Source organism: Antedon mediterranea, chromosome 3, assembly GCF_964355755.1.
Source record: "Antedon mediterranea chromosome 3, ecAntMedi1.1, whole genome shotgun sequence".
Taxonomy (NCBI): Eukaryota; Metazoa; Echinodermata; class Crinoidea; order Comatulida; family Antedonidae; genus Antedon; species Antedon mediterranea.
The window spans coordinates 8,133,194-8,160,626 of NC_092672.1; the positions used below are offsets into that span (position 1 = coordinate 8,133,194).

Here is a 27,433-nt window from a genome sequence, read left to right on the forward strand (position 1 = left end):
AAATTATCCACACTTATTGTATAAGAAACTACAAGCTTTAATAAGACATATACAATAATGAAGACAAAATGATGTAATTTACAATTAGAGCAATTACATCTTAGAAACTACAGGATTTCCTAATATACAGACAGTAGCTGACGAAAAGCTCTATAAGGAAAAAAGGCCAATGACATGGATACAATGCCAGTGACATGGTTACAATTTCAGTGACATGGTTACGATTCCAGTACCATGGTTACGATGTCAGTGACATGGTTACAATGTCAATGCCAATGTAATTGAAAATCAATTTCTAACCTAAACTCTTGCTTAGCCTTGCCAATAACTCACATGAATGAAATATTATCAACGTATCATTTAGAAGTACAATAACAAATATATATATATATAATTTATATATAAAAATTTACAGGCACAGAACAAATTCTAAACTGCCCGGTAATATATTAATTCAGCAATCCAAACTATGAAAAAAAGTTTGTATGCAAAACTTAGGTCTGTAAAAAAAACACTGTTGAAAAAGTTATAAAAATCGCCTTAGAATTCTGACCTAGAAATATTTATTTATAACTAAAACCATTAATTAATAATAATACTCAATAAAACTTAGCATTAGAAATAGAAATACTATATTTTCATATAAGTATTTTCAAGACAGTATTTTCAATAAAAGCTATAAGGTAAAATAATAATAAGTATTATAAATATACTAAATACAAACTCTGCTATTATATACAATAAGTACCAATGTGTACTTGTATGCATCTATATAAAGACTTGTTTCTCTCAATAGATTATCTAGTAAAGCACACCTTAAAAACTATAGCCTTAACCACTTTCAATAACCAATATTATATTCATAGCTCGTATATACATTCTACTAGTGATCCTTTCAAACTATGTTTTACTCAATTAAACATTATATACATATGTTTTCCAGATATCAAATAGTAAACAAATTAATATTTAAAACATGATACTTTATAAATAATATTAATTAGTTAATATACTAGAAAATGTATGACGAGTCGTCTCGTCAGGAGAAAATTAAACATGTTTGAAGTTCTAGCAATGACCTATAAACTACGCTATCTCAAGATGACTCCTCTTGTCGAGATTCAACTTAGACAGCACTGACAAGTTAAGACGTTTCGTCAGGCCTTGTCGTACGACACTGTCTGAGTTGGCCTTTACACTTTCCTTTATATTATTATTATTTTATTTGATCTTTAAATGATTCTATGATGATATTGAAATGTTGATTGATCGCGACAACTGCTGATGTTTCATTTAATTACCACCTTTTGTGTAAGTTTTTTTTGTTGTTAAAAAATAAAACTCATGAAAAATATGGAAACGTGTTTTCAAAAAGCTGCCCTTTGTCCAAAAAAAAATTGAATAAACCACAGGAGTAAAAATTAACCTCTTCCCTGCTTCAACTAACAATGAAAATGCTTTAAATGTTTTAACAACTTTCAAATTTCTCTTTGTCAAATGGAAAATCAGTATTTAAAAACAGTACTGTACTTCCAATTTTCAAGGATTTTGTTCGATAATTATAAAATGTAATTATAAAATTTAAAAATATAACCCTATAGCATATGGTTGATCAAAAAACAAAAGACACAAATATTATATCAGTTATGACAAGACATAGAAAACATAAAATGGAATGTACCTGTAAACAGAAAAAGTTTGGATGGGGAGAGAAAGTTAAGTTATTCAAAGGTGTGTTCTTACGGAAAAATTCCAATTGGTTAATTGGTTTCTGTTAACCCTACTCTGGAGGTACGAGGGGTGTCAGAGGTGTACCCTTAATAGGTTCTACTGTGTTAACCCTACTCTGGAGGTACGAGGGGTGTCAGAGGTGTACCCTTAATAGGTTCTACTGTGTTAACCCTACTCTGGAGGTACGAGGGGTGTCAGAGGTGTACCCTTAATAGGTTCTACTGTGTTAACCCTACTCTGGAGGTACGAGGGGTGTCAGAGGTGTACCCTTAATAGGTTCTACTGTGTTAACCCTACTCTGGAGGTACGAGGGGTGTCAGAGGTGTACCCTTAATAGGTTCTACTGTGTTAACCCTACTCTGGAGGTACGAGGGGTGTCAGAGGTGTACCCTTAATAGGTTCTACTGTGTTAACCCTACTCTGGAGGTACGAGGGGTGTCAGAGGTGTACCCTTAATAGGTTCTACTGTGTTAACCCTACTCTGGAGGTACGAGGGGTGTCAGAGGTGTACCCTTAATAGGTTCTACTGTGTTAACCCTACTCTGGAGGTACGAGGGGTGTCAGAGGTGTACCCTTAATAGGTTCTACTGTGTTAACCCTACTCTGGAGGTACGAGGGGTGTCAGAGGTGTACCCTTAATAGGTTCTACTGTGTTAACCCTACTCTGGAGGTACGAGGGGTGTCAGAGGTGTACCCTTAATAGGTTCTACTGTGTTAACCCTACTCTGGAGGTACGAGGGGTGTCAGAGGTGTACCCTTAATAGGTTCTACTGTGTTAACCCTACTCTGGAGGTACGAGGGGTGTCAGAGGTGTACCCTTAATAGGTTCTACTGTGTTAACCCTACTCTGGAGGTACGAGGGGTGTCAGAGGTGTACCCTTAATAGGTTCTACTGTGTTAACCCTACTCTGGAGGTACGAGGGGTGTCAGAGGTGTATCCTTAATAGGTTCTACTGTGTTAACCCTACTCTGGAGGTACGAGGGGTGTCAGAGGTGTACCCTTAATAGGTTCTACTGTGTTAACCCTACTCTGGAGGTACGAGGGGTGTCAGAGGTGTACCCTTAATAGGTTCTACTGTAGTGCATTGAATTACTTTATAATTCACTTTATTCACTCAAATAAATGTTTACCAAGTGAAATGAAAAATATGTTTATGAACCATCATCATAGACTAAGTGGTCTATGTATGAACGAAAATGTGATTGAGCAAATTGCGATTAAGCAAATGCGATTGGGAAAACTGAGATTGAGCAAACTGCAATTGATCAAATGCAATTGAGCAAACCGAGATTGAGCAAATTGCGATTGGGCAAACCGAGATTAAGCAAATTGCGATTGGGCAAACCGAGATTAAGCAAATTGCGATTGGGCAAACCGAGATTGAGAAAAACTACAATTGGGCAAACCGAGATTGAGCAAACTGCGATTGAGCAAACTGCGATTGAGCAAACTGTGATTGAGCAAACTGCAATTGAGCAAAATGTAATTGAGCTAACTATGATTAAGCAAACTACGATTGAAGTTGTATAGTTTTACTGAACTCTGCCAGTAAAGACAGAGTTGACACAGTCTGAGTAATTAAGTCTAGTTAAAAAGTAGACCGTGTTTTGACCAATTGAGATTCGGTGTGAAATCATAAATACGACAGATTATTTGTTTTCACTGGAATATTCCTGGAGATTATTGAATCTACTTGGAAGAGGAGAAAATAAAAAGCATTAAATAAACTTAAAAACCACTGGAAATCAATGCAAAATCACACACATACAGGCTGTAGATACATATATAAATTATACAATTTTAAAAAGTTATTAAAATATAAAAGTTAAATTAATTCTCTCGCTACAATCCATAAGAGTTGTGGAGAACTATGTTTCAAAGAATCAAAAATGATTCTATTTAAATTACAGTTAGTTATAATAGTTTTATACATCAGAAAGTTAGGTGACCAAAAGACAGACGTACTGTCCACTGACAACAGCTACTTGACCATAACGTACTGCCCACTGACAAAGGATACAGCTACTTCACCATCAAGAACGTACTGCCCACTGACAAAGGATACAGCTACTTGACCATCAAGAACGTACTGCTCACTTACAAAGAATACAGCTACAATTGACCATCAAGAAGGACAAGTATATCCAACCGTGGTGTTGGTCCAATGTCTGCAGTTGTTTTAGATCCAACCAGAGGAAACGGTTCTGCATCAAGAATCAACCAGATTAAATTGTCCGGTCTTGACTTGTTTCATCACACACTTTTTGATCTGAGATGAGAAAGCAATTCTGAATTAATATTACAGAAACATGTTTCTTTCATGCCTTTATAAAATAAACAAAGGGGGAAATAACCAAGCATGGCAGGGATAAAGAGAAATCAGTGATGTCAAAGAAACAAAACAATTTTTATAATATTATAGGAAGTTAAAAAAAAAATTAACTAAAATCTTTATAATCAAACCATTGTATAAGTACTATAACATTAAAAAGGACCTAATTTGTAATACAATAAATACTGTTTGGGCAATGAAGACACGTTTAAGTAAGGTAGTTTTTAAACTGGGCATTATTCGTCAGGCTAGTAGTAGTAGTACTAAATTCAGTCTGTATTATCCCTAATTTGGGCTTTTGCAACAAAATCAATTACGACCACACAACAGTGGAACTGTAGCTGTGTGGTTAAAATGCTTGCCTTCCAATCCCTAGATCCAGGTCCATATAAACAAACAAGGTAGAGCCAACCACTATTCAGGAGAAACTCATTAAGCGATGACCCTTGACCCTATACAGTATTTGTAATGTTCCGAAATATACATACAAAATCTAGTAAACAGAAATATATCAAATGAAGTACAGTAACATTCCCAAGTAATACCACATTTTAAATTTGTGTTAATGATTTTGTTAAAAAGATGCAATTTTTTTTTTTTAATGCAGGAAATTATTTCACAAGCATTGGTGTTAAAAAGATCAAATTTCTCATTTTCTAACTCATTTTGCAGTGTATGTACTAAGGATGTTCCTGTACTAATATAAATATAATAATATACAAGATGAAATTACGAAGGGAAACTAGAAAATCCAATAATTATAATATTTCAAGTACAATGAAAACAATCATTGTTTAAAATTGAGGTAAATCAAGAATAATGGGAAAGCGTGCAAAAACTTTAAATTAAAAAGGGCTTAACAAAAGGTTTTATTTTTACAATCAGCAGTGCATATTGCATTGAGGAGTGTTTTACAGGCCAATTTTTGTGGCAAAAAATTTAGTACAGTAATAGTTTTCAACTGAAAGAAAAGATAAATCGCAATTCAAGGTGGTTTTTTTTATGCATAAATGTCATACATTTGCTTTTATAACTGTGATTAAATTGTTAAAATAGTATTATATATCGACAATTGAGTAAATAAAGGCGTAGGAAAAAATAGTTTATTAATTTTAAGATGCAAAGATAATTTGTAGGTGTGTAGACTAAAGTGTATAAACATGTTAAGCTCTGTCTACACTATCAAACTAGTTTGTGATGTGCCCAAATATGGTAGTGATATTTCCAATTATGGTAGCGATATGACATCATCATGTCCATATATGGGCACATCACATTTTTTGTCACATAAAGTTTGATAGTGTAGACAAAACCTTAAGTTGGCACAGGAAAAATATATGAAAAGTTGTATAAATGTGTTGCTTTCATTTCATGACACTCTTTTTTATATATCGTTATTTCAAATAAATATTAATTTAACACTTTTTAGTGTAAAATTCAATAATTTCTAGAAGCACATGACACCTATATTATAACCATATATTGATGATATTCTAACACTATATAAATTTACAATGATACATGAAACACAAAAAAATTTACATCAAGTATAGGAATTTTTAACAAGCATAAAACATATAAGACAATAATAATATATTAATACATATCTTTTTACAGTTCAGTGTAATTTTAAATTTTCAGAAATGAACAAATGCTTTTTTTCAATGGTGTGGTTAATTAACTCTGGTTCTTGATTTTAACACCATATGTTGTTGGAAAAAAAACAATACTTTGTTGGGATTGACGGAGAAGTTTGTCAACATTCACACGTTTTATTTGTTTATGTACCATACTTAGATTTGAATAAAAATAACTCTATATACTGTTTGAGATTTTAAAACATCAATTGGTCAGTGGTTCCCAATCTATGGTATGCAAATACAATTGGGGAATTTAGCAGTAAGCAGTTGCGAGACTGAGGTCATGGCATGCAGTAATTATAAGGGTAAGGGTCAGCAATCTTTAACCAATTGGGTCACATGAATCCAAAATGTTGGGAACCACTGAATTAGATAGAAAAGCACAACTGGATTACAATTGAAATAACATCTTCAAAGACAGATAGTTGCAGTATACATAGGGAATACTATAAAAACTTACCAGTCTTCCAAGTCCCAAAGTGCTCTTTTGTATAAACATTAAAAAGTAATTTAAATAATACTTTGTTTTTATTTATCACAAAATAATTGATAACTTAAATATCCATATATTATATAGATATTTTACATTCGGCCTTACCGCGTTGAAACATCGGTTCTCATCAGATCACCAAAGTTAAGCAATGTTGGGCCCTAGAGCTTGGATCTGACTGTATATATGGAGCTGGAGTCCCATTAGGCATTTGAAATCAGCACTGCTGACGAATGGCAGTCCCTGCTTCTATTATTTGTCTCAGACGTATTGGCTCATTCCTTTCTTCTGGTCTAGGTGGGCACTGAATGAGCCCTAACTGCTCAATGATAGGATCAACCAAGGTACTTTAAACTGTCCTGGCTTAGTTTCATCCATCATTCAGATGAATTTAAGACTAATTGTCATTATATTATATATATATTATTTATTGTGTGAAAGGGGATCAGTGATTTACAGTACTGTAAAGACACCTAAACAGCAATGGGCTGTTTGCACCTAGTTCCTCCATGCATACCAAAGCATTGAGATGTGGAGAAAAATCTTTTCATAATTTAGCTTTTATTAATTACATTTAGAAAAACTGGTTAATTGATAGCACAAGATTAATGTGTTATTAAGTAAGTATTTTATCTTCAATTCAATGATAAATATAATCAAAATGAGAGACAACTTCATGTACATTAAAACCCCTATTAAGGGGGCACCGTTGGGACCCAAAAACATGAGTTGGCTAATAGTGTTAAAACATACATTAACTGCCTCTCAATCGATTCAGTGTCCCCTTAATGGGGGGTGTCCCAAAGGAGGGGTTCTATTGTAAATGTTAATGTTTAATAATCTATTTTCATAAGTGCTAATGATCTATTTACCTGTTTTGGCAACGCTTCATAAATCTTTGAATCTTCCTCGCAGCTGACTGTTCACGCTTCATCTGAGCCAGTCGTCTGAAAATTATACAAAAATAACAATTTAATGACTTTGTATTATGAAATTATTATGATATGAAAAGCTGTTTATTATCGATATTTCATATTACTGCTTCATATTTATTGCTAGGAAAACATAAAAAAAAATCAATTTTCAAATGCTATTCAGTAACACTATAAAATCAGCATATTTCTTTCATGAAGGTTAGCTAGCATACTACTATATAAATTTATATTACAAAAGGCAATGATGGTAAAAGAAAAACAAGAAATACAGAAATGTAAGAAAAATAATATACTCTATAATATTAAACATTTATTATTATTAGTCAATTAAATTAATTTATATTAGAGTTTTAAAATAAAAGATAAACGTTTAAAAATAATGTACTCTATAATATTAAACATCTATTATTATTAGTCAATTAAATTAATTTATATTAGAGTTTTAAAATAAAAGATAAACGTTTTAAAATCATAATTTTTATTTTATCTTATTTCAATCATATCTTCGGAAAATCCACCACTTACAGAATTGAACATACAAAATGAAAACAACAACATAAAAGCTTTTGAAGAAATAATATTTAGTTTATTTATTTGGGTGTGCGCCGTTAGAAAGTATAGTGTATGAATTATAATAGGGAGCCTTATAATATTTAGTTCTAGGAAGTTGGGTGTGCGCCGTTAGAAAGTATAGTGTATGAATTATAATAGGGAGCCTTATAATATTTAGTTCTAGGAAGTTGGGTGTGCGCCATTAGAAAGTATAGTGTATGAATTATAATAGGAAGCCTTTGTTTGGAGGACCTAGTTAACAGTTAAATAGCCGCTCCATAATTCTCTTTTCTTCCTCATATCTTTTTACTTACAAATTTTATTTAATTTATTTATATTTTTACTTAATGTACACAACTAATGATCAAATAACAGTTTTCTCATCACATCATACAACGTGCATTTCTATACTAACAAATTTGTCAAAACTTTCTATTATTTAAAAGTCGAAGATAGTCGGGTCTCGGATTCATTCTATTGTCGCCACAGATTGACTTCTTCATCAGTACTTCTATGAATGGATGATTAGTTGGGAACGCAGTAATTAATCGGAAAAACACCTTACGACGGGAAAAACTTCTTCATTTGCTTCTTTGACGGAAAATTTGTTATCTATTATTGTCTTTTATTTGTTGTATATATTTTAACAAATGAATAAACTTAAAGAAAAATAAACAATATGCATAGGTTTAACTTGTCGCAAACCTAAAGCTCCATATAAACAATCTGGGTTTTAGTTTTATTACCTGAACCGTTGTTGGATTACAATGGCAGCGTGTCTACTTCTTCGGAACTTCTCCTGCTCTCGGTAGGCACGGTAGTGGCTTTGAATGATAATGGCTGCCTCCCGACTCTTCTTGAACTGTTTGTAGTTGTGGTATCCACGGAAACGGCTCTGGATGACACGAGCCGCATCAGTCATTTTCTTAGTCTGTATGCAGGCATACTGTATAAAATATTATTTTAAAAACAAAATTTAATCAGTAAAAATTAGTCAGAAACAAAAATATAATTAGACATTAGAATATAAACTTATTAACAATAAATAAATAAGGTATATTAAAGCATATTTAAAGTTTGCTTAATTTACATATTGGTCAGTGATGAAGGCCTTAGTCAGTGAGCCATCCAGTTGGATAGCCAAACATGATTTAGGATAATATACAAATAATGAATGTTTATGAGTGCAATGGTACAAATAATGGCACGAGGTGAATGATGAAAGGTTATATCAACGAGGCAAAGCCGAGTTGATATAACCTTTCATCATTCACCAAGTGCCATTATTTGTACCATTACACGAATACAAAACATTCATTATTTGTTTTATATAACATCTAAATAACAAACAAAAATGTTTCAAAAAGTACTATTTAACGATCGTTGAATAGTGCGTACTATTGCACGCCATGTGACCCACATTCGTCCAATCAAATGACAGGAATTTATATAGGTGTTATATAATAGCTTTTAACAAGGTGGATTGGACAGTCTACACACAGTCTACCATACGTCACTGAGTAGTTCATGCAGGTTGTTCTGTTGACTCAAACGTGATGAACGTCTATGATTACCAAAGAAAATTTCAACTTACAAAATTTGCGTAGTCAAAATTCTGCTTAACTTGTTTGTATCGTCTGAAGTAGTTTTGAATGATAACAGCTGCCTCAAGCTCTTGTTGTTTCTGACGCTGTCGACCCTGAGGATGAAGAATCCAAAGTAAGAAACAATGCATTGTATGGCTTAGAATGAAAAAAAAAACCAATATACGTCCACACTATTTGTATAACCAGGAAAAAGTGAAATTAGTAATTTTACTTTTTCCTGGTATACCAGACCGGAACCGCGCTGGAACAGATGTGAAAGACCCTTAACATATGTATACATCTATACCCCTTTCACACTGCCTGGCAAAACTCTGGAGTTTATACAAACAGGGACACTGGCGTTTTGTATGGTTTGTGCGCAACTGTGTGTGTAAAGTCTAGAGTTTTGCTAGGGGATGTGAAAGGGGTATCAGTTACCTGATACTGTCGGAATGCATTTTGTATGACCAAGGCTGCCTTATACAGTTCAAGTTGCTCATGGTCTAAGAAAAAACAATGTAGATATATTAGTAATACTTATATGTATTATTTAAAGCGTTGGCTACACTATCAAACTAACAAAAAAAAATTGTGCTGTGCCCAAATATGGTAGTAATATGACATCATCATGTCCATACATGGCCACATCGCATTTTTTTGTCACATGAAGTTTGATAGTGTAGACAGAGCTTCAGAATTGTATTATGACTCAACTAATTAACACAATAGTAATAATAATAAAAATTTACCTGATAAAGTGAGAAGAGAAAAGCTCTGTACTGTTCCACCAATAAAGTCTCTCAAACCAGAAGGTGGTGAAGGTTCATCAAACGACAGCTCTGATTGGCTAAGGAGGCACGAATCAGTGCTTGCTGGTGAACCAATACTTGCGTAACTAAAAACAAATATGGAATGAAAATAAAGTACCATACACTCTTAATATTATAACATGCGGGTGGGATTTTACTTGAGTGATTTACGGTAGTTTAGGGTAAATCCACTGTTAATTAAATCCCAGAATAATCCTACCTTTTTTTACTAAATTTCGTAGACAGATAATCCACTGAAAAAATTCCATGGCATTATAGGAGGTCAAGAGAATGCACCCTAAGCGTGACCTTAGATCCACCTTGGTACAGGAAAATGCTTTTTCAATTTAATAATCTTTTATCATTTACTTACGCATGGCTCTGATCCATCGGTGTACCTACTCCATGTGAACAAGCATCATTACGCATTGATGTTGAATGTTCTGGAATATTGATTTTGATCCTGTCTGGAAGAGCATCTATGATCTGCTCAGCTATCGACAAGTATTGTTCCTTGAGAAAAGAAAACAAATCATACAAAATTAATCACAATTTTGATCAGATGTTTAGCCTTCTCCGATGTAATGTACTGTATACTCACTAGTCTGGCAGTCATACCATACCATCAAGATTACACTGTACTGTATTTTGAATAGAAGGAAACTAAAAAGAAAGTAAAACGACCCGTAGGAAGACCTACAAGGACATGTAGACACAACAACCAACACAATAACAAACCATCCTACCATAAACAGACAAAAATGGAAACAAATTGTGGAAAGCGTAATGTCAGAAGACTGAAATGTTAAGAAGAAGTAAGTACTTTGAATACAACCCAAACAAAACTTACTTTTTCAAATCCTAGGTCACTTGAAGATGATGATCCAAACGGTGGTAGAAGACCTCCTGTTAGACAAGAGTGGTCACCATTAGAATGTCCTTCAGCTTCTCCCATCTGCATTGGTGAATCCCTTCCATCACCAAAGAAACGTTGTATATTGTCCCTCGTGGTGTCTACATTACAGCTTAAGAAATTATCTGGGCACATTCCAGCTAAGAAGTGTGCATTGGCACTCTCTTCATTTAAAAAGCCCTGACCTAAACTACCTCCTGGACTGGTGGAACTTAGGGGTGATCCTGTTCCAGACAGAAATGAACTTGGGACGGATGCAGGGCTACTTAGACCTTGTGACAATGGTGTGAAAGACCTTGCAGAAAGACATCCAGAAGATGGTGATGAAGACTCAAATGTCATTGGAGAATTATTGCAATTCTGAGAATCAGAAGCTGCCGGTGAAGAGACCGACACCACTGGTGGACAACTGATCTTAGTGGTTGAGGTTGTTGGCTGCTGCCATTGATGTTGAAGTTGCTCAATGTGATGTACCAATGATGCATAACCTCGTAACCTGGCCAACTGTAGAGGTAGACGACCTAGACTGTCTGGTACTGTTAAGCACTGTTGGTTCCAATGGTACAGAAGCAAGGCAGCATGTGTATGTCCAAGAGCACACGACCACATCTAAAACAAGAAGGAATTCCATATAATTACCGTACAACTAAAATAAACAAGCCATTGGCTTGTCTGCCATTCTGGTGGGCATATAATCACTGGGAGCGCAGTGCAGTTTAGTAAAAGCTATCTTAGCTTCTATACTTACCATTGGTGTACATGAGTTTTCATCTACAATAATAGGATTAGCTTCCAATTCCATAATCACATTCGGTTTGCTTTAAAATAATTACAAAAACATTATTATATAAAGAATAGGAGGTCACCATAACTATTTGGTAATGCAGTTAGCTGACATTGTAGGAGGTCACCATAACCGTTTGCTAATGCAGTTAGCTGACACTTAACACCTTAATTGGCCTGATTTACCTCCAATTATGAAGTGTTACAATAAGTCTGCTATAGCCAAGTGCTGCTGCAAGATGGAGCAGTGTCATGCCACGGCAAAATGACGATAGCTTCAGCTGTACATTGTCCTGCTGTGAGGTGCATGCCATTAGCTTCTCACACACTGTAATCACTCTATCCTCAAAACTTATTGATGTGCTGGGTTGTGAACCACCACTCTACAAAAAAAAAAATAATATATAATAGAATAAATATAATTCCCATTCAAAGATACTGAAAAAATAAAAAAAGGAAGCTCTGAGGTGTGTAACCGGTTGTGACACTGCCAAGTTGAGCTACTGTGCAGATTGTGTTTACTCACCATCTTCCTTATTGAGTACAAGGGTTAAGCAGTCATTACTTTCATCTTCAGTCAACATTGCCTAATAGATTTGTTTGTTTGTTTGGCTGCTCAACTTAGCCTAAGAGTAAGACACTTAGATTTTCAACTTACATTTCCACCAGCAACTTGTTGGGTATGTCCCAAGTCCCTGTTTCCACCTAACCGCTTCTCAATTTGTTCAAGGCGATCTAAAATAGCCATCTTAAAATCATTTTCTACATAAAAAGAAAAGAAATATATGAAAAAACTTTAAACTCTTCTAGGCTCCCCAAAACAATTGTTTTTTTTTCCTGTTTAATCTTCTGAATTAAAAGCATAATAAATGTTAGTTTGCAGTACACCATGTGTTTCCAAAGACAAATAAAGTAAAGTTGAAAATGTCTTGATGTTTTGGTTGTTATGTTAAAACAGTTTTCTGGAGAACGTATCTCCAGAGGATGGTTGAAATTAGCTTGGAAAATATTCTCAACCTCATCCAATTTACTTTTAAAAACTCCTTTTACAAAATTCTTTGGCAGTTATTTTTTACAGAACCTGCCTGAACCAATAAATTCAATAATAATTTACCATCTAAGGGCAACCAGTCTTGTTGTAAACTTGGTTGAGGCATAGCCCTAGCTTTGTATTCAAACAAAACTGCACGGGATACAGGCAAACTGTTATGGGTAACACGCATGACGACCACGCCAGCGGTGTGAGCTAAAAGAAATATTTACAAAAATACATTAAGTTTATACACTTATTATACACAAACAAGCTAAGGAGCTATAATTGTAAAAGGTTCAGTCAATCAATTGGTATAGTTGTACAATGTGCCTTTTAAAAAGACCTTGAAAACTGCACAACATGTACCTTATTATAATGATTATTTATTTATAATTATTATTATATTAATTATAAATAAAGCAGAATACTTACCTGGACAAAAACAGCGAAGAACTCCCGTTTGTATCAATGTGGCTGGCACTACAAACTCATCAAATAGACATGTAAATACACCGCTTTGATTATTCCATGGACCAGTTACAAGAATTTTAACTCCTCCCTAAATTAAAATGATATACAAACTATGTTATGGAAAATGTATTTAACATTAATAAAGGTAAAAGAAGAATTAGATTCAGAAATACATATTATTGACAAAATATGCTTACCTCTGGGTATGACCAGCCAGGAGAAAAGTCGGTTATCTCAAATAAATTCATATTTGCACCCATTTCTGAAGTTAACGCTGTGTCGACTGAACTTACACACATTGCAGTAGAGTTTGCAAGATTAGTACTAGAATTGTGACTAGATGGAGAGTTTGTAAATGCTATGCTGTTTTGAGGGATGTGCGTCAGAGAGTTATGCTTATCAAAACTGATGTCTTGAGCAATTCGACTGAGAGAATTCTGTTTATCAGAGGTTATATCATCATCACTTGTTGAAATGTTATCAAATAGGTCAAATGTGTCCAGATCAAGTTCTGGTGAACTAAGCAAATTAATTGGAGTCGAGGATGTTGTGTTACAAGTACTATTAGTATGACCTTGTGAAGATGAGGTCATCAATGGAGAGCTGGTTGCTGTAGGAAATGTATAAGTAGACTGTGGAGAAATTGGTTTGTTCAACAAACTAATACTATTGCTTTGGTAGCACTGATTTGATTGGTTGACTGTATGTCCATCAATGAATGATTGGTTGTTCTGCGATTGTGCCAAAGACTTTTCTAGTTGATTCACAATATTTGCGCCAGGCACTTGTGTCGGATCACTCAACTGTTGGGATGGTATCTCAAACTGATTCTGATTCAAAAGAAACTGTGCTAATCCAAGTTGGGTGTTAATTAACTGGTTTGTGCCTGCAAAACCTCTATGTTGGTGGTTGAAGGGAAACTGGTTCTGACCAGTCTGTTGTGGATTAAACTGATTGTTTCTGGAATTCATTGACATAAATTGGTCAGTTTGACATGTCTTCTGGTTTGACACCGATTCTGACAGGCCAGAATTCATTTGAATTGTCTGAGAAGGAACTTCAAATTGATTCGGTTGGACCATATCAAGGTGGTTTAATCGAGGTTGTATAAGACACGGCTGTGCATTATTCTGCAACATAAAACTACTTTGTGGTTGATTTAATGATGGAACACTCTGTTGCAATTGCTGAAAAGTATTAAAGGGGTTTTGAAAGCCAGACAGATCTTGTTGTTTCTGTTCTAGAAAGTGATTGTGCATGTTTACTACTCTTGATGAATCTTCCTGTCTTGACATTAAAGTATTTGATTGTAATTGATTTGTTAATGAGGGTTGATTGATAACACCATTATCTGAACTTAAATGTTGCCTCTGCTGTGATGTCTGCTGAAGTCCAGCTTGGTATACCACATTCCCCGTTGTCATACTAGAGGAAGCTGGTGCGCTCTGGCGGATTTCTGGATTTGGGGGAATATTGTGAAAAGTCATGCTTCTAATTGCCTGGTGGGCATTAACTGTCTGGTGGGCATTAACTGTCTGGTGGGCATTTACAGTCGTTTGGGCAGTTGTGTTTTGCTGACCATTCTGTTGAGTATTTATTGTTTGTTGGGTATTTATAACATGTTGTGCGTTTACAGTCTGCTGTGTGATTGTAGATGGTTGGATATAACTGGTTTGTTGATCATTTATTTTCTGTTGTCCGTTCAAAGTTTGTTGAGCATTCATTGCCCGCTGGGTCTCCAGCATTCTCTGGGTAGATATAGCCTGTTGGGTATTTGAAATATGTTGTGTAATATCCTGTAAATTTGTTTGTGGCTGAAAATGTATTGTCTGCCGACTTTCTATCTGATCAGAAGTTTGAGCAGACTCTCCATTGTTTTTAACAGGTTTCGCTATGTTTTGGAGATGTTTTGCTAAATCAGTTGGCACTTTTACAACGTTCTGGTAGTTTTTCGGTTGATCTTGGAACCGATTTTTACAGGTGTGTAACGTTGGATCATTGTCGACCATTTCCTTAAGTTCTTGCGACACTTCTGCAGTGATCCTGGGTGGTTCAATCCTAACCTTTGATTCGCAAACAACATTTTCATTGTCATCCGAAGACTGCTGTATCTGGGTTTTGAAGGAATCAGATGCAAGTGGCTTATTTGGCAGAACCAAAGGATCAGAATCTTCTGCCACTGGTTGGCTGTTACATGCAACCAAAATCAAGTTATTACCCTGAACAGATGATTGGTCGATGGTCAAAACCTGTCGATTGTCAGGGTTAACCTCTTCACCTGTCTGGTTTATGATCTTGAGAATTGTAGGTCCTGAATGTCCACCAGCAATGTGGTATGGTATCACTTGATAAGCTGCTTGAGATCCTGTTAGTAGAAAACAAATTTCTGTTAGTAGAAATAAGAATTAGGTAAACTCTTTAATGTTCATATTTTGTCTGTAAGACATTCTCTCTGTCCACTGATTAAGTTGAAGAGCTCTTACCAGATGGTCCTGACATCTGCTGATCAATCCTTGGTAAGAGCATTCTAAGAGGTCTTGCAATGTCCTGTTGATCTTCAACCTTCTCTTTTGACAGCATTTCGTTCTTCTGCTGTGTTAAATAGTAATGCACAATGGCCTCAGCTACATCAGATCCCTGTAAAATAAATGAATATCAATTCGGTCACCTTTTTTTAATTATTAACTTCACACCTAAATAATTTGGCAATTGGCTTCATGCATCAAAGTATACCCATCTTTTGAAAGATGCACCAGGTTCTTTTTTAAGTACACATAAGATATGAACACTGGACCTACTTAAGACTTGTTCTACTACCAAACCATTGCTTTTTTCTTTTTTGTTAGTATATTATTGTTGTCAACTTTGTTTTCTGTCTTTTTTATGTATGAATTTGAAAATTAAAATTTAAAAAAAAGCGTCGATATTATGGTTAGTTGGCTTCCTTGGTCACAAAGCCACTAAAACCACTTAATTCCAACATAAACAAGCAAATATTAAAGGGCCTAAAATATTCAGAGCGAAGTGACAAATATTCTGAAACCAATCTAACACTAGAGAAGACACCAATATGAATAACCAAACTAATGCTAATTTATATTGAGACTAAAAATAAATATCTTTAAATAACATATTACAGTAACTGTATAAATTGTATAAACTGATATAAATCCACGATACCCAGATGTTCTAACATTTAAACACCGCTATGCCCGTACATACGTACTAAAACACTCCTCTAAAATGAGTTTCCACGTTTATGGTCAAATCTACCAAATGAAATTAAGGACTCTGTAGTTCTTGAAAATACTAATATATTTGCTATGAAATTGAAAGAACATTATAAATATTAAATTCCTTGGGTACTGAAATTTGACTAAATTAAGAATAATTTGGTACTGTAGTAATAGGCTATATACTTTCACTTAATTAGAATTTATTTATATTAGGATCGTTAATGTATATTTTATCTATCTTTATGTACTGGATGTCTAAGGATGGATAAGCAAGCCTGCGAGCTACAGCGATTTCAATTGCTTTTGCTTATCCTTGCCTCCTTAGATTTGCACCTGTCTTGTTTTTGTTACCTTGTTTTAAATGTATTTCGATTTTTAAGGCTAAATAAAGAATGAATGAATGAATGAATGAACTCATACTTATAAAAATAACAAGTATAATATTTCTACGTTGCACACATGTTATAAAATAAAATTATGGCCATATGTTTTATTATATAAAAAATATAAATATCTATCTAAACTACATGCATAATGTATATAATATTGTAGTTACTGGTAAGTGTGTATGTTTAAACAGACATGTTTCTACTTAATCTTATAAAACCATCACTGTCTTGGTAAAAACATTACATTTTAAAGCTAACAATTCAACGATAATGACTTTTCATATAACATTATTTATAGGTAATGATGCACTACTGGCTTTGATCATAAACACATTCTTTCTTTCAATACATTTCATAGACAAGAAACATCTCTTACAACACACTGATAAATACAACCATTTAAAAGTAATAATTTAATCAACAAAAATGACCAGATATTTAAATTTGTCCATTTCGAGTTGACCAAATGGCATAGGCCTAGGTGTTTATCATCTTTTCTAATCATTTATATCTGTTTTTTCTTGGTATTTTTCTGTATTTGGCAGATAAAATATTAAAATGATTGCTGTTCATTTTAGAATAATTATTGTATTAAATGTTTTGTAAATTCTGAAGATTAATCCTAACTAATAAATGGAGTAGATTTATCATTAGGTGGTATTCTTTCTGCATTTATGAATATTGAATGCAATAAACGCATTAGGTGATAGCTAGGTGTTTTAAGATTCTATGGAATAATACTATAACACTATCACCTAAAAAACTGCTGTGATATTAACATAATGGATGTAATATCAGTTTGATATTAAACAATTTTTAGTATATATTTATAGCTAATTGTATTTGAATTATGAATAATGAAGTGTTTTAACCAATTAGATGCTACTTAAGGTGTTAACGGCGTAGGATAAAAACACCTAAAAATATGCTGTGTACTTTATATGGCAGATTATATACACCAGTCTGTAATGATCAATTTATTACCAATACCATATATTTATTTTACGATTGACCACTTAGATGTTAGATGTTTTTGTATGTATATATAGTTGTTATTACCATAAGAAAATAAATAATAAATAAATAAATTCTATTTTACAAATTGTATATTATAATTTAACATCTTTTCATACAACTGTTCATTCTACAAACTGTAGGGAGTTAAATAAGAAAAAACTGAATGACACAGATGCACGAGTTGAACCTAGAATACCGTACATGGATTACACGGTGGCATCCTTCCATCTTACCACCTAACATGACTCGATTTTTGAATAATTCAAGATTTTGGAATGTGCTGATTTTATCAGTATCATACTGTAGCAACATAATGTGAGGTACTTTAAAGTTTATGAATAAATTATAGTCTAATGAATAATTCATTTTTTGAAATGTGCTTATACCCACTTTATCAGTATCATAGCAATATAATACATGGTGTGATTATATTAGTACATTAAAAGGTTTATGAATAATTCATGATCTTGGATTGTGCTCATACCCACTTTATCAGTATCATAGCAATACAATACTGTACATGGTGTGATAGGTACATTAAAAGGTTTATGAATAAATTATTGTATTTATGAATAATTAATGATCTTGGAATGTAAATATACCCACTTTATCAGTATCATAGCAACATGTGCGAGGAACTTTAAAGTTTATGAATAAATTATAGTCTAATGAATAATTCATGATCTTGGATTGTGCTCATACCCACTTTATCAGTATCATAGCAATATAATACTGTACATGGTGTGATAGGTACATTAAAAGGTTTATGAATAAATTATTGTATTTATGAATAATTAATGAATTTGGAATGTGCTTATAATTATTATACCCACCTTATCCGAATCATAGAAATATAATACATGGCATGAGGGGTAAGGTTTATGAATAAATTATAGTATTTATGAATAGTTCATGAATTTAATACCCACTTCATCAGTATCATAGCAACATGATGAGTAAAGTACTTATAGTTTATGAATAAATCATAATATGAATAATTCATGATTTTGGAATGCACTTATCAGTATGATAAATGATTTGTTTCAGATAAAACATTTACAAAGTAATCCATATTGTATTTGTGGGTTTTACAAGTTTACATCAGTAATAAAGTTTGTATAACATTAGTTTTTATTTTTTGTAATTTTTTTCTTATTGTATTGTATTGTGTCACGAATACTGATGATATAAAAACGCATGTTCAATAAAGTTATTATAAAGTAGTTATTAGTATGGTTACATACTTACATTTAAGAATAAATTTGCATTATGAATATTCATGAATATACTTACAGAATATTCCTTGTTGCCGTTGTTTACTTTCATCTGAGAACCAACAACTGAAAGAGAATTAAAACTCCAAATTTATTCATTTTTAATGGTTTACAATATTTTATTTGTTCATAGTATATTATCATAATTACACAGAAATTACTATGAATTTGAAGCAAGGAATAATGTTTTCAAATAATAATTTCTTGCTATTTGCTTTGAATTAATTTTGAAAATCACTTGAAAACAAAAAACGACTGTTTGGTAGGAATCATGTGGCTCCAACTCTCTCCACCCAGGTGTAAACATGGGTACCTGGTATTAGGTCAAGACACAACTTGATTACTAGCTGCATTATGGGTATGTTTATACTTGTTGATCTGGGTTAACAGTATGTACAGCACTTAAAGTTTTCTCAACATTAGGCGGTTTATAAATACATGAATTTATTATTATTAAAAAGATTAATTTTAAAATCAATCTTTTATATACAAAAATCGTATATAAAAAACATCTAAAAACATACACATTGGTGTTATTTGTTGAAGCAGTTCCTCTCGTGTCCATGTCTTTCCATCGATCGTCAATGGTAATGTTGTCGGCATCCAACGACCAAGGTGAATAGCGCCACCTTTAGAGTCATCTACTGGCATATTAAGATAATGCACTAAAACCATATCTGGGTTCTACGACGAGAAAGTGAACAATTTAACTTATTTTACATTTACCAAAAAATAACAACATCCACCAAAAATTGCAGGAAATAATTATAATATATATATTAGACATGTGACAGAAAGCAAAAGGAAAGATGATTTTCTAGGCTGGTGTTTTGTTCTTGAAATCATGCATTCGATCACTTTTGTCAGGTTTTCACATATATTTATAATGTATATTATCAACATACATTTTTTTAAATACTGGATATTTTTTTTATTATACTGGATATATCTGTATAATACTATTCTAAAATGTTGTTTTTTTATACTTTTTTCCTCCCACAATTTCCAGTGTTTGTTACACCTTTGGTATCCTGCCAGCCAGCCTGCATGTGGGGAGGGAGTGTACTGCGATCATTTTAATAAATCTTTTTTATTTTCATGGGTTTTTTTGAAAAAATATACAGTATAAAGTGACAAACAACATAAAACACTCAAAGTTGGTACAAAAAAGAACGTAACGCAAGGACGTAAACGCAACGCAAGCGTTTTAACCATGACAAGCGAAGTTATAGACAGTTAGCAATCACAAGCGAATAAGCCATCGCTTGTGATTGGTCAATTCACTTGCGTTGCGTTACGTCCTTGTGTTGCGTAGAAAAAGTTTACCTGCAACAGCCAGTAGCATCTTCTATGGAATGTTGGAATAATGGCAGAATGAACATAGCATCCATACAGGCACTGAAATAAAAAAAAACAAATTATGTAATAATTAATATATATCTTGCTCCAATTTAAAAAACAATCTTTGAAAATTGATACTACGAAATGATAGCATGAATGAATTATGAAACAATACTGATTTAACAAATTTTTTATAAAAATTATAACAATATCATTATTGTTATGTTATCTTTACCAATAGTAACTAAAGAAGACAATTGCTATGTGAAATTTGAAAAAATTATTTTATCACATTATATTTGGAAGTTTGTTGATAATAAAGAAGAATGTATCAAAAAGCAATTGTTTTGTAGGTAATAAAAATGTTGCAAATGTCATGATGCATTGAACGTAGGTAGACAAATCAGACAACAGTTCTTTGCTCTGACCCAAAAGGCCTTCCACAGTGTTTAATTTTAGCATCAACACCCACTCAATAGCAGCTTTTTAATAACCTCCAAGCACTTTAAAAGCTACTGTACTGAGTAGACCGAAAAATGAAAAATTTTCTATGAAAAAGTTGGAGTTGATTATAAATATTTAAATCTGTTAAATTTTCCAAAATGAGGACCAAAACTAATTTTCCATGGACAAATATGGGCAGATACAGGGGGAAGATCCAGGAGGCGGATCCAGAGGCGGATCCAGGGGGAGATCCAGCGGGGTGGATCCAGGGGGTGGAGCTTCAGGAGTACGCTTCTTCTAAATAACACTAACAGCTAAAATGTATTATGAAATACAGTTTAATATTTATTTTTGACAGTATTTTGACAATATTAATGTTAGCGTACATACACAGTACTCTATTTAAATCTGGTTCTTCCATTTAATTCAATTTATTTGGGAAAGTTATGAAATTTGGCTTTAATTTTGTCTTACTGTACCTGTACTTGCTGCAAGCAAGTTAAAATAAAAACAAAACCATAAAAAGTAGACTGTACAAACAGTGAAACACATGATAAATAAATTACTGTATCTTTATCATAAAATGGTTTTACTTTACTTCACATTAATGAGTTCACACTACCTAACTACTTTACAGTGTATGAAAAATTAAATTGAATATCTATAAAAATCGAAGTGTATTCATACTGTACAGACAAAACAACGCTGAATGGCAACAATGATTCAATGTGGCTTACAATAATTATTAAGACGTTAATTCACTTCCAGATGAAATGCTACCAAAGCATCATTCCAAACAACTTATTGATTTTTATAATGTATTTATAATCAACTGCTGTATGTTATAATGTGTATTTTATAATTCAGAAGGCTAATTTAATATAACATTTTAAATTCAAATTAATTTTGTTTTTTTCAATTTAATAAATCATCAGAAAGAAATAAATCAGAAGAAATACAGTACTACTAGTATTGTGGATTTTTAAAAATTGGAATAGTTTAAAAAAACGCTATTAAAATATCTAATATTATTTACATGTGATTTTGTCCCTTTTAAGAACAAAATTAATTATGTAAGAAAAATTATAATCTAAAAAAATCAGACAAATGCTCTATGCTTCTGATTAAAAATCCTGAAAAAATATATATTTGATCTGCTTATTCCACAGATTTTTGTTGAATAAAAAACATTTTCAAATATCTTTGCAATGAAGCTTCACTATGAAATTTAAAATAAATCCTTTATGATGTTCAGTAAGAATACTAAAACATCTCACTTGTACAAATTTGTGTATAGATTTTTTTGTACAATCTGCACAGATAATTTTAAATAGTTTTTTCTTTTCTATTCAACACGTCAGTCCACGTACTTAAATTGCAGTCTGTTTGTAAAGAAAAGACAGGAATAATAATGATATTGTCCAAATCCATTTGTAATCGATCACATACTAAAATGGTAATAAATGAAAACAAATATCTTTATTTCAGTGTCGATATCAGACAGTATGGTTGACATATTTCTCATATATTATTAAAACTATAATTATTCATATTACTCTGCCTGGATTTCAATAAATAATTTGTTAACCTACATATGGCAGATATATTTCTTGCATCTAATCAAACAGTCACAAAAGAATGCAAAAATGTCAAAAATATTTGACAAAAAATATTTTATATATTATTTTGGTGATAAAAAATGATGAAATAAAGTGGGTCACCTATACCCCCGACCTATATTCTTTATCCAAACAATATGAAAGAATAAGTAGTAGTTCTTAATCTTCTTGATCTTAAATTAATTCAATTGTATCTTTATTATTAGTATCAAATCTATGTTTATTATACTCCTGATCAAGTCATGATTTAAAAATAGGTTTTCAAAAAATGGCCAAAAATGTTCATGAGCTAAGCTACTGTAGTTACTGTACGTACTGTATCACTTCAACTGCTGGTATCAAGGTTGAATAGGCCAAGGTCGTGTTCGTACGGTGGTTAAAATAAGCGCTTAATTTCACCCATGCCTCGGGTTATAAATTGAGCGTTGTTCGTACTTGAAATATTTAACCGCTTAAATGCTTAATCGACGAATCACAAACCGGAAATTACGTTTTAAGGTCAGTTGTCTTTACAACCTACGACCCCATTTTCGCACGCTAGTTTCGTGTTGTATATTTTTTACTCGCGATCTTTCTTTACAATAACAATTACTTGCTACCTTTTACACTGCTTATCCTTGCGACAAACCTTATGCCTCTTAACGCCGATAATCCTGCCGAAATATGCCTTCTCCTGACGACCATTATTTTACTCATTGACGAAGAATTTGAGCCCAATGTTACACGACGGAAACACCACCGACCAGCGGCTCCCCGACCAGCTAGGCCTACTAAGCGGTCTACACCAACAAGGACAGCACCAGCTGACGATCGCTCTCGAAGCGTGTATGGAAGAGTTTCGTAGGAGAAATGACGGGCCTAGGCAGCGAACGTTTGTCAAAATTTGACACATTGCCTCTATCGGAGATTTATTATCCTCGAAGGCCGAGTATAATTGGATTATCGCTGAAATAACCTGCAAATTTGGTGAACATTTTACCTCAAATTTTTTGTAGCCTGAGGCAAAAGTTAATTGGATCACGCGAACGGAAATCGGGAATAAGCTGGTATTTTCAACCCCTACGAACAGGCCCCAATTCAGGGGAAATGGAGCTCGTTCGCACCTTCGAACCTCCCTGGCTATAGGCTTGATGCTTTTATTGAATAGGCTGGTACCTATTTAACTTACCGGTGGACAAATTTTAATGTGTTAATTTGTTTTAACTAGTTGTACCTTTTATACATATTTATATATTTTTATCAAATTTTGTAAAATACTATTTTTCAGCCTTTTGGCTGCCGTTGTATTTTTGATGTCTTTTATGAATAAATATACCTGAATATTTACAGGTGCCTGCAAAAATTATTTAAGCCCAAGTTGCACCAGAGTGCTTACCTCAACACCTAGAACTTTCAGCTTCATGTGATCTTCTCGTGTAGTCTTGCCATCCTTACGCTTCTTCCAGATGTAACCATCCTTCCGATGTTTTACTTTCTTACGATTGAACAAAAACAAACAACCGCTGTGTGGTCTACATGTATAAAAAATTATTGAAAAAGGAATTTGAATCATAAAAGTCATTTTTAACGAATCAAAATATAGTTAAAGATATTAAATAAATTAAAAAAGAAAACATCACAAAACAAAGATGTACTACAAAATAAATTTGTAGTACTGACAGTAATAGTGTATCAAAGGACTATAAAAGATTATTAGTTTACGTGACTTGTTTCAAAATATATACATTTTTCTAGTGCTCATGCATTTGTATCATTACTCAAATAACACTGATGCATAAAGAATAAATTTCTACTTAAGTATGAAATCAAACCTAATGTCTTCTTTTCATTCTTTTCTCTCATAATGAAAAAAAAGAAGAGAAAACTAAGTAGCCGAATGCATGGCATATCGGAAGACATGATTCAAAAACAAGGGTACATTTGGAAATGAAAAAGAGTCTAGACCTGTAGATCAATCTTTAATTCCAATGATCTTAAAACCCTTTAGGGCACAAATGTTTTGAGAGCGAAGCATTATAGTATGCTTAAGAGGCTATAATTCAAACAAGACATTGAACAATTATATAAAAAAAATTATTTTAAATTTAATGCACAACATTGGAATAACACTTTGCTCTCATAATTAATTATTCAGGCAGGCGATTCATACAAAATAACCTCAATGCTTTAATTAATAATTTAACCAATGCAATTTAAAACTGCATTAAATTTTAATGATTGTTACTAATAAAATATATATTCATTTTAAATGTCAAGCCTTTCGTAAACAGTCTATTTGTGCACAATAATTAAAAACAAAACTACTATTACAGTATTACAGTAGGTAAGATTAAGATTACAGATTTTTGACATACTATAGCTTGAAAGGTATATTTTTTTAAATTATTCATCATTTGAATGAGACCCTATTTAGAGAACATCCCAAATAATGGAGACTTTTTTATAGTAAACAAACATGACAGCTAACTTCTATTTAATTTAAGGGACACACCTACTGTATAAAGAAGACGCTTTATTGGGTCCAGAAGGTGTTTGTTAATATCAGTTTAAAACCTACAGTTGTGTTGACACCTGAACTCGGTTTTTAAAGATCATTCTGCCCACCACAAACTGCTGTATACCCTACATCATTAATGTCTTCATGTGATTCCCTATAGTGTACAGCGTATTAATTAAACTACCAGTATGTTCAAATGAATAATCATAACAACTGAACAAACATGACATTTTAAAATATGAATAAATAATTTAAAAATTAAGTTTAATTGCATGAGATTAAAAAAATTAATGTATTAGCAATTCATAATACAGGATGACTTAAAACAGTATTAAATTACAGTGACCCACTTGAGACACACCCGGCCCACAACAGGATAAAAATTAAATAGCACAAAATATAAACGGCGATGATGAAATAGATGAATAACAAACAATGTATATGAAAACAGTAACAAATACAGATGATTAACTGGAAGTGTAACTGCAGTAATTAAAATTTGTAAAATATAACAGTTATACCGTAAAATCTCAAACAGATCCCTGGAAGAAGCCCATCTTGAAAAGAAGCCTCGACAAAGAGCCAAATAATAAGCCCATGGGCTTTGTTTCAAGGTTTCATGGTTGCAGTAAACAAATGAAGCAATCAATTATACAATAACAAAATAGAATTTTATTAGTACAATCTATTCAAACTATTTTTACACTGGAGATGTTTTTATCTTTACACACAATATCAGCATTTATATTTAGGATGTTTTTTTCCAAAATGATACAAAGATAATTTCTTTCTTGAAAAAGACATATTTACACCTTGAATTTCATAATATTATGGAACAACAAAATATACTATACAAGAATCTCCATTGTAAAGTTTGATGAAGAAAAATTAAAATAATATTCCCAAGTTGCTCCTAAAGAAATAATATATTTGCCGAATGCACATATTAAGATTATGCCAATGACCATTGACTTGTTTAAGATGATGATGGTTGCCATAGCAACTATTCAAGCATTTGAAATACATGTAATAACGGTTTGGTTGATGTATATGCGCATTATATGGAATGCAAATTCATAGAAATCTCAATGATGCTTGCATTGCACCAACAATGGCAATAAAAACAAGACATGAGCACGTAAAATGTTGATTATTACGTCAAGATTCAAAGAAACAGAGCTTGAATTGAAAATGATTGGAGCATTGGAACATTATTTTCAATAAGAGAAAACTTACTGTAATTGAAAGAAAGGGGACATTTTTGAAGAATAAACAGAATTCTAATTTCAAACAAATTATTATATGTTTTTTTATACTGTATGAATTTTTAGGCCAATTTATATTGTAAATACATAAGAATTCAGAAAAAAAATGGTTTGAATTAAGTTTTATAATATAACTTTAAATTAAGAATAAAAATCAAATCATTAATATTGATAGAAATGTCTTGGTATGCCTGTAGCATGTTTGAAACATACTGTATAGTATCCATGATATAATGCAATAATATTGGGATTTCGTTTTGGGATGGTACAGTATATTCTAAATACAATAAAATGCACATAAATTAGGATCTACCCCTTTCTGTTTATTATCAGGACCGTATTTGGTAAATTTTAACTTTCGTCATTTGTCTAACTGAACGTCTACAAGCGAAAGCTCACTAAATAAATCAATTCTAAAAGGAAGACCAGGTGTGACATACTATACTATACGTCAACTTGTTGGAAACACTCAGATACATGCAGTGTTGGACTACTGATCGTGAAATCTCGGTTCGAATCCAACTATGCCGCATTGCTTGTATCCTTAGGCAAGATACTTTACTTACGTTTGCCTCTCTCCACCCAGGTGTATAAATGGGTACCCGGTTAGATCAAAACACAACTTTGCGCTGATTACTAGTTGCACTATGAGAGTATGTTTCCATACATGTTTGATGCAAAAAATGACCGGGGTAATAATGTTCAGTGCTTAGAGGCATCACAACATTAGGCGCTATATAAATCCAGGATATTACCGTACTGTAGTTGCATGTCCTATTCTCCAGTACATTGTACAGTATAAACTCAAGCAGGATTTAAACTGTACACAGTACTGTCATTAGCCTAAACAGTACAGTACAGTACCTCCCTTTTTTATGAATACCATACAGAAGATAAATTCTGTATTGATTTTACTCTAGCTGTATGTCACAATTACATTGTCTATCATAACTGATCGTTTTTTTATAAACTACTAACTAATGATAGTGTGCACCTGCTGTGTAGAGTAGTTTTAAATATTTGTAACAGATACAGTAATGTTATTACAGGAAGTACCAATGAGATGCACGAATAT

General features: G+C 32.7%; 1 protein-coding gene across 2 annotated transcripts in view; it reads right to left on the reverse strand.

The window, feature by feature from the left end:
• Window positions 1–3,889: 3,889 nt before the first annotated feature.
• LOC140044753 (calmodulin-binding transcription activator 2-like) overlaps window positions 3,890–27,433 on the reverse strand; it is a 34,817-nt gene continuing 11,273 nt past the window's right edge. The window contains exons 4-23 of one of the 2 annotated variants that reach the window (XM_072089399.1): window positions 23,972–24,107; window positions 20,519–20,590; window positions 19,717–19,876; window positions 19,212–19,258; window positions 15,760–15,913; window positions 13,474–15,641; window positions 13,238–13,364; window positions 12,887–13,018; window positions 12,431–12,534; window positions 11,959–12,155; window positions 11,738–11,807; window positions 10,927–11,598; window positions 10,450–10,589; window positions 10,017–10,162; window positions 9,706–9,770; window positions 9,276–9,380; window positions 8,428–8,627; window positions 7,067–7,141; window positions 6,165–6,188; window positions 3,891–4,001 (exon numbers count right to left, since the gene is read on the reverse strand). In XM_072089399.1, coding sequence (XP_071945500.1) covers window position 4,001; window positions 6,165–6,188; window positions 7,067–7,141; window positions 8,428–8,627; window positions 9,276–9,380; window positions 9,706–9,770; window positions 10,017–10,162; window positions 10,450–10,589; window positions 10,927–11,598; window positions 11,738–11,807; window positions 11,959–12,155; window positions 12,431–12,534; window positions 12,887–13,018; window positions 13,238–13,364; window positions 13,474–15,641; window positions 15,760–15,913; window positions 19,212–19,258; window positions 19,717–19,876; window positions 20,519–20,590; window positions 23,972–24,107 — 4,795 coding nt within the window. In that variant the 3' untranslated portion in view covers window positions 3,891–4,000. Of the gene's footprint in view, window positions 4,002–6,164; window positions 6,189–7,066; window positions 7,142–8,427; window positions 8,628–9,275; window positions 9,381–9,705; window positions 9,771–10,016; window positions 10,163–10,449; window positions 10,590–10,926; window positions 11,599–11,737; window positions 11,808–11,958; window positions 12,156–12,430; window positions 12,535–12,886; window positions 13,019–13,237; window positions 13,365–13,473; window positions 15,642–15,759; window positions 15,914–19,211; window positions 19,259–19,716; window positions 19,877–20,518; window positions 20,591–23,971; window positions 24,108–27,433 lie in introns of both variants that reach the window. The other variant, XM_072089400.1, reaches the window with a different exon arrangement.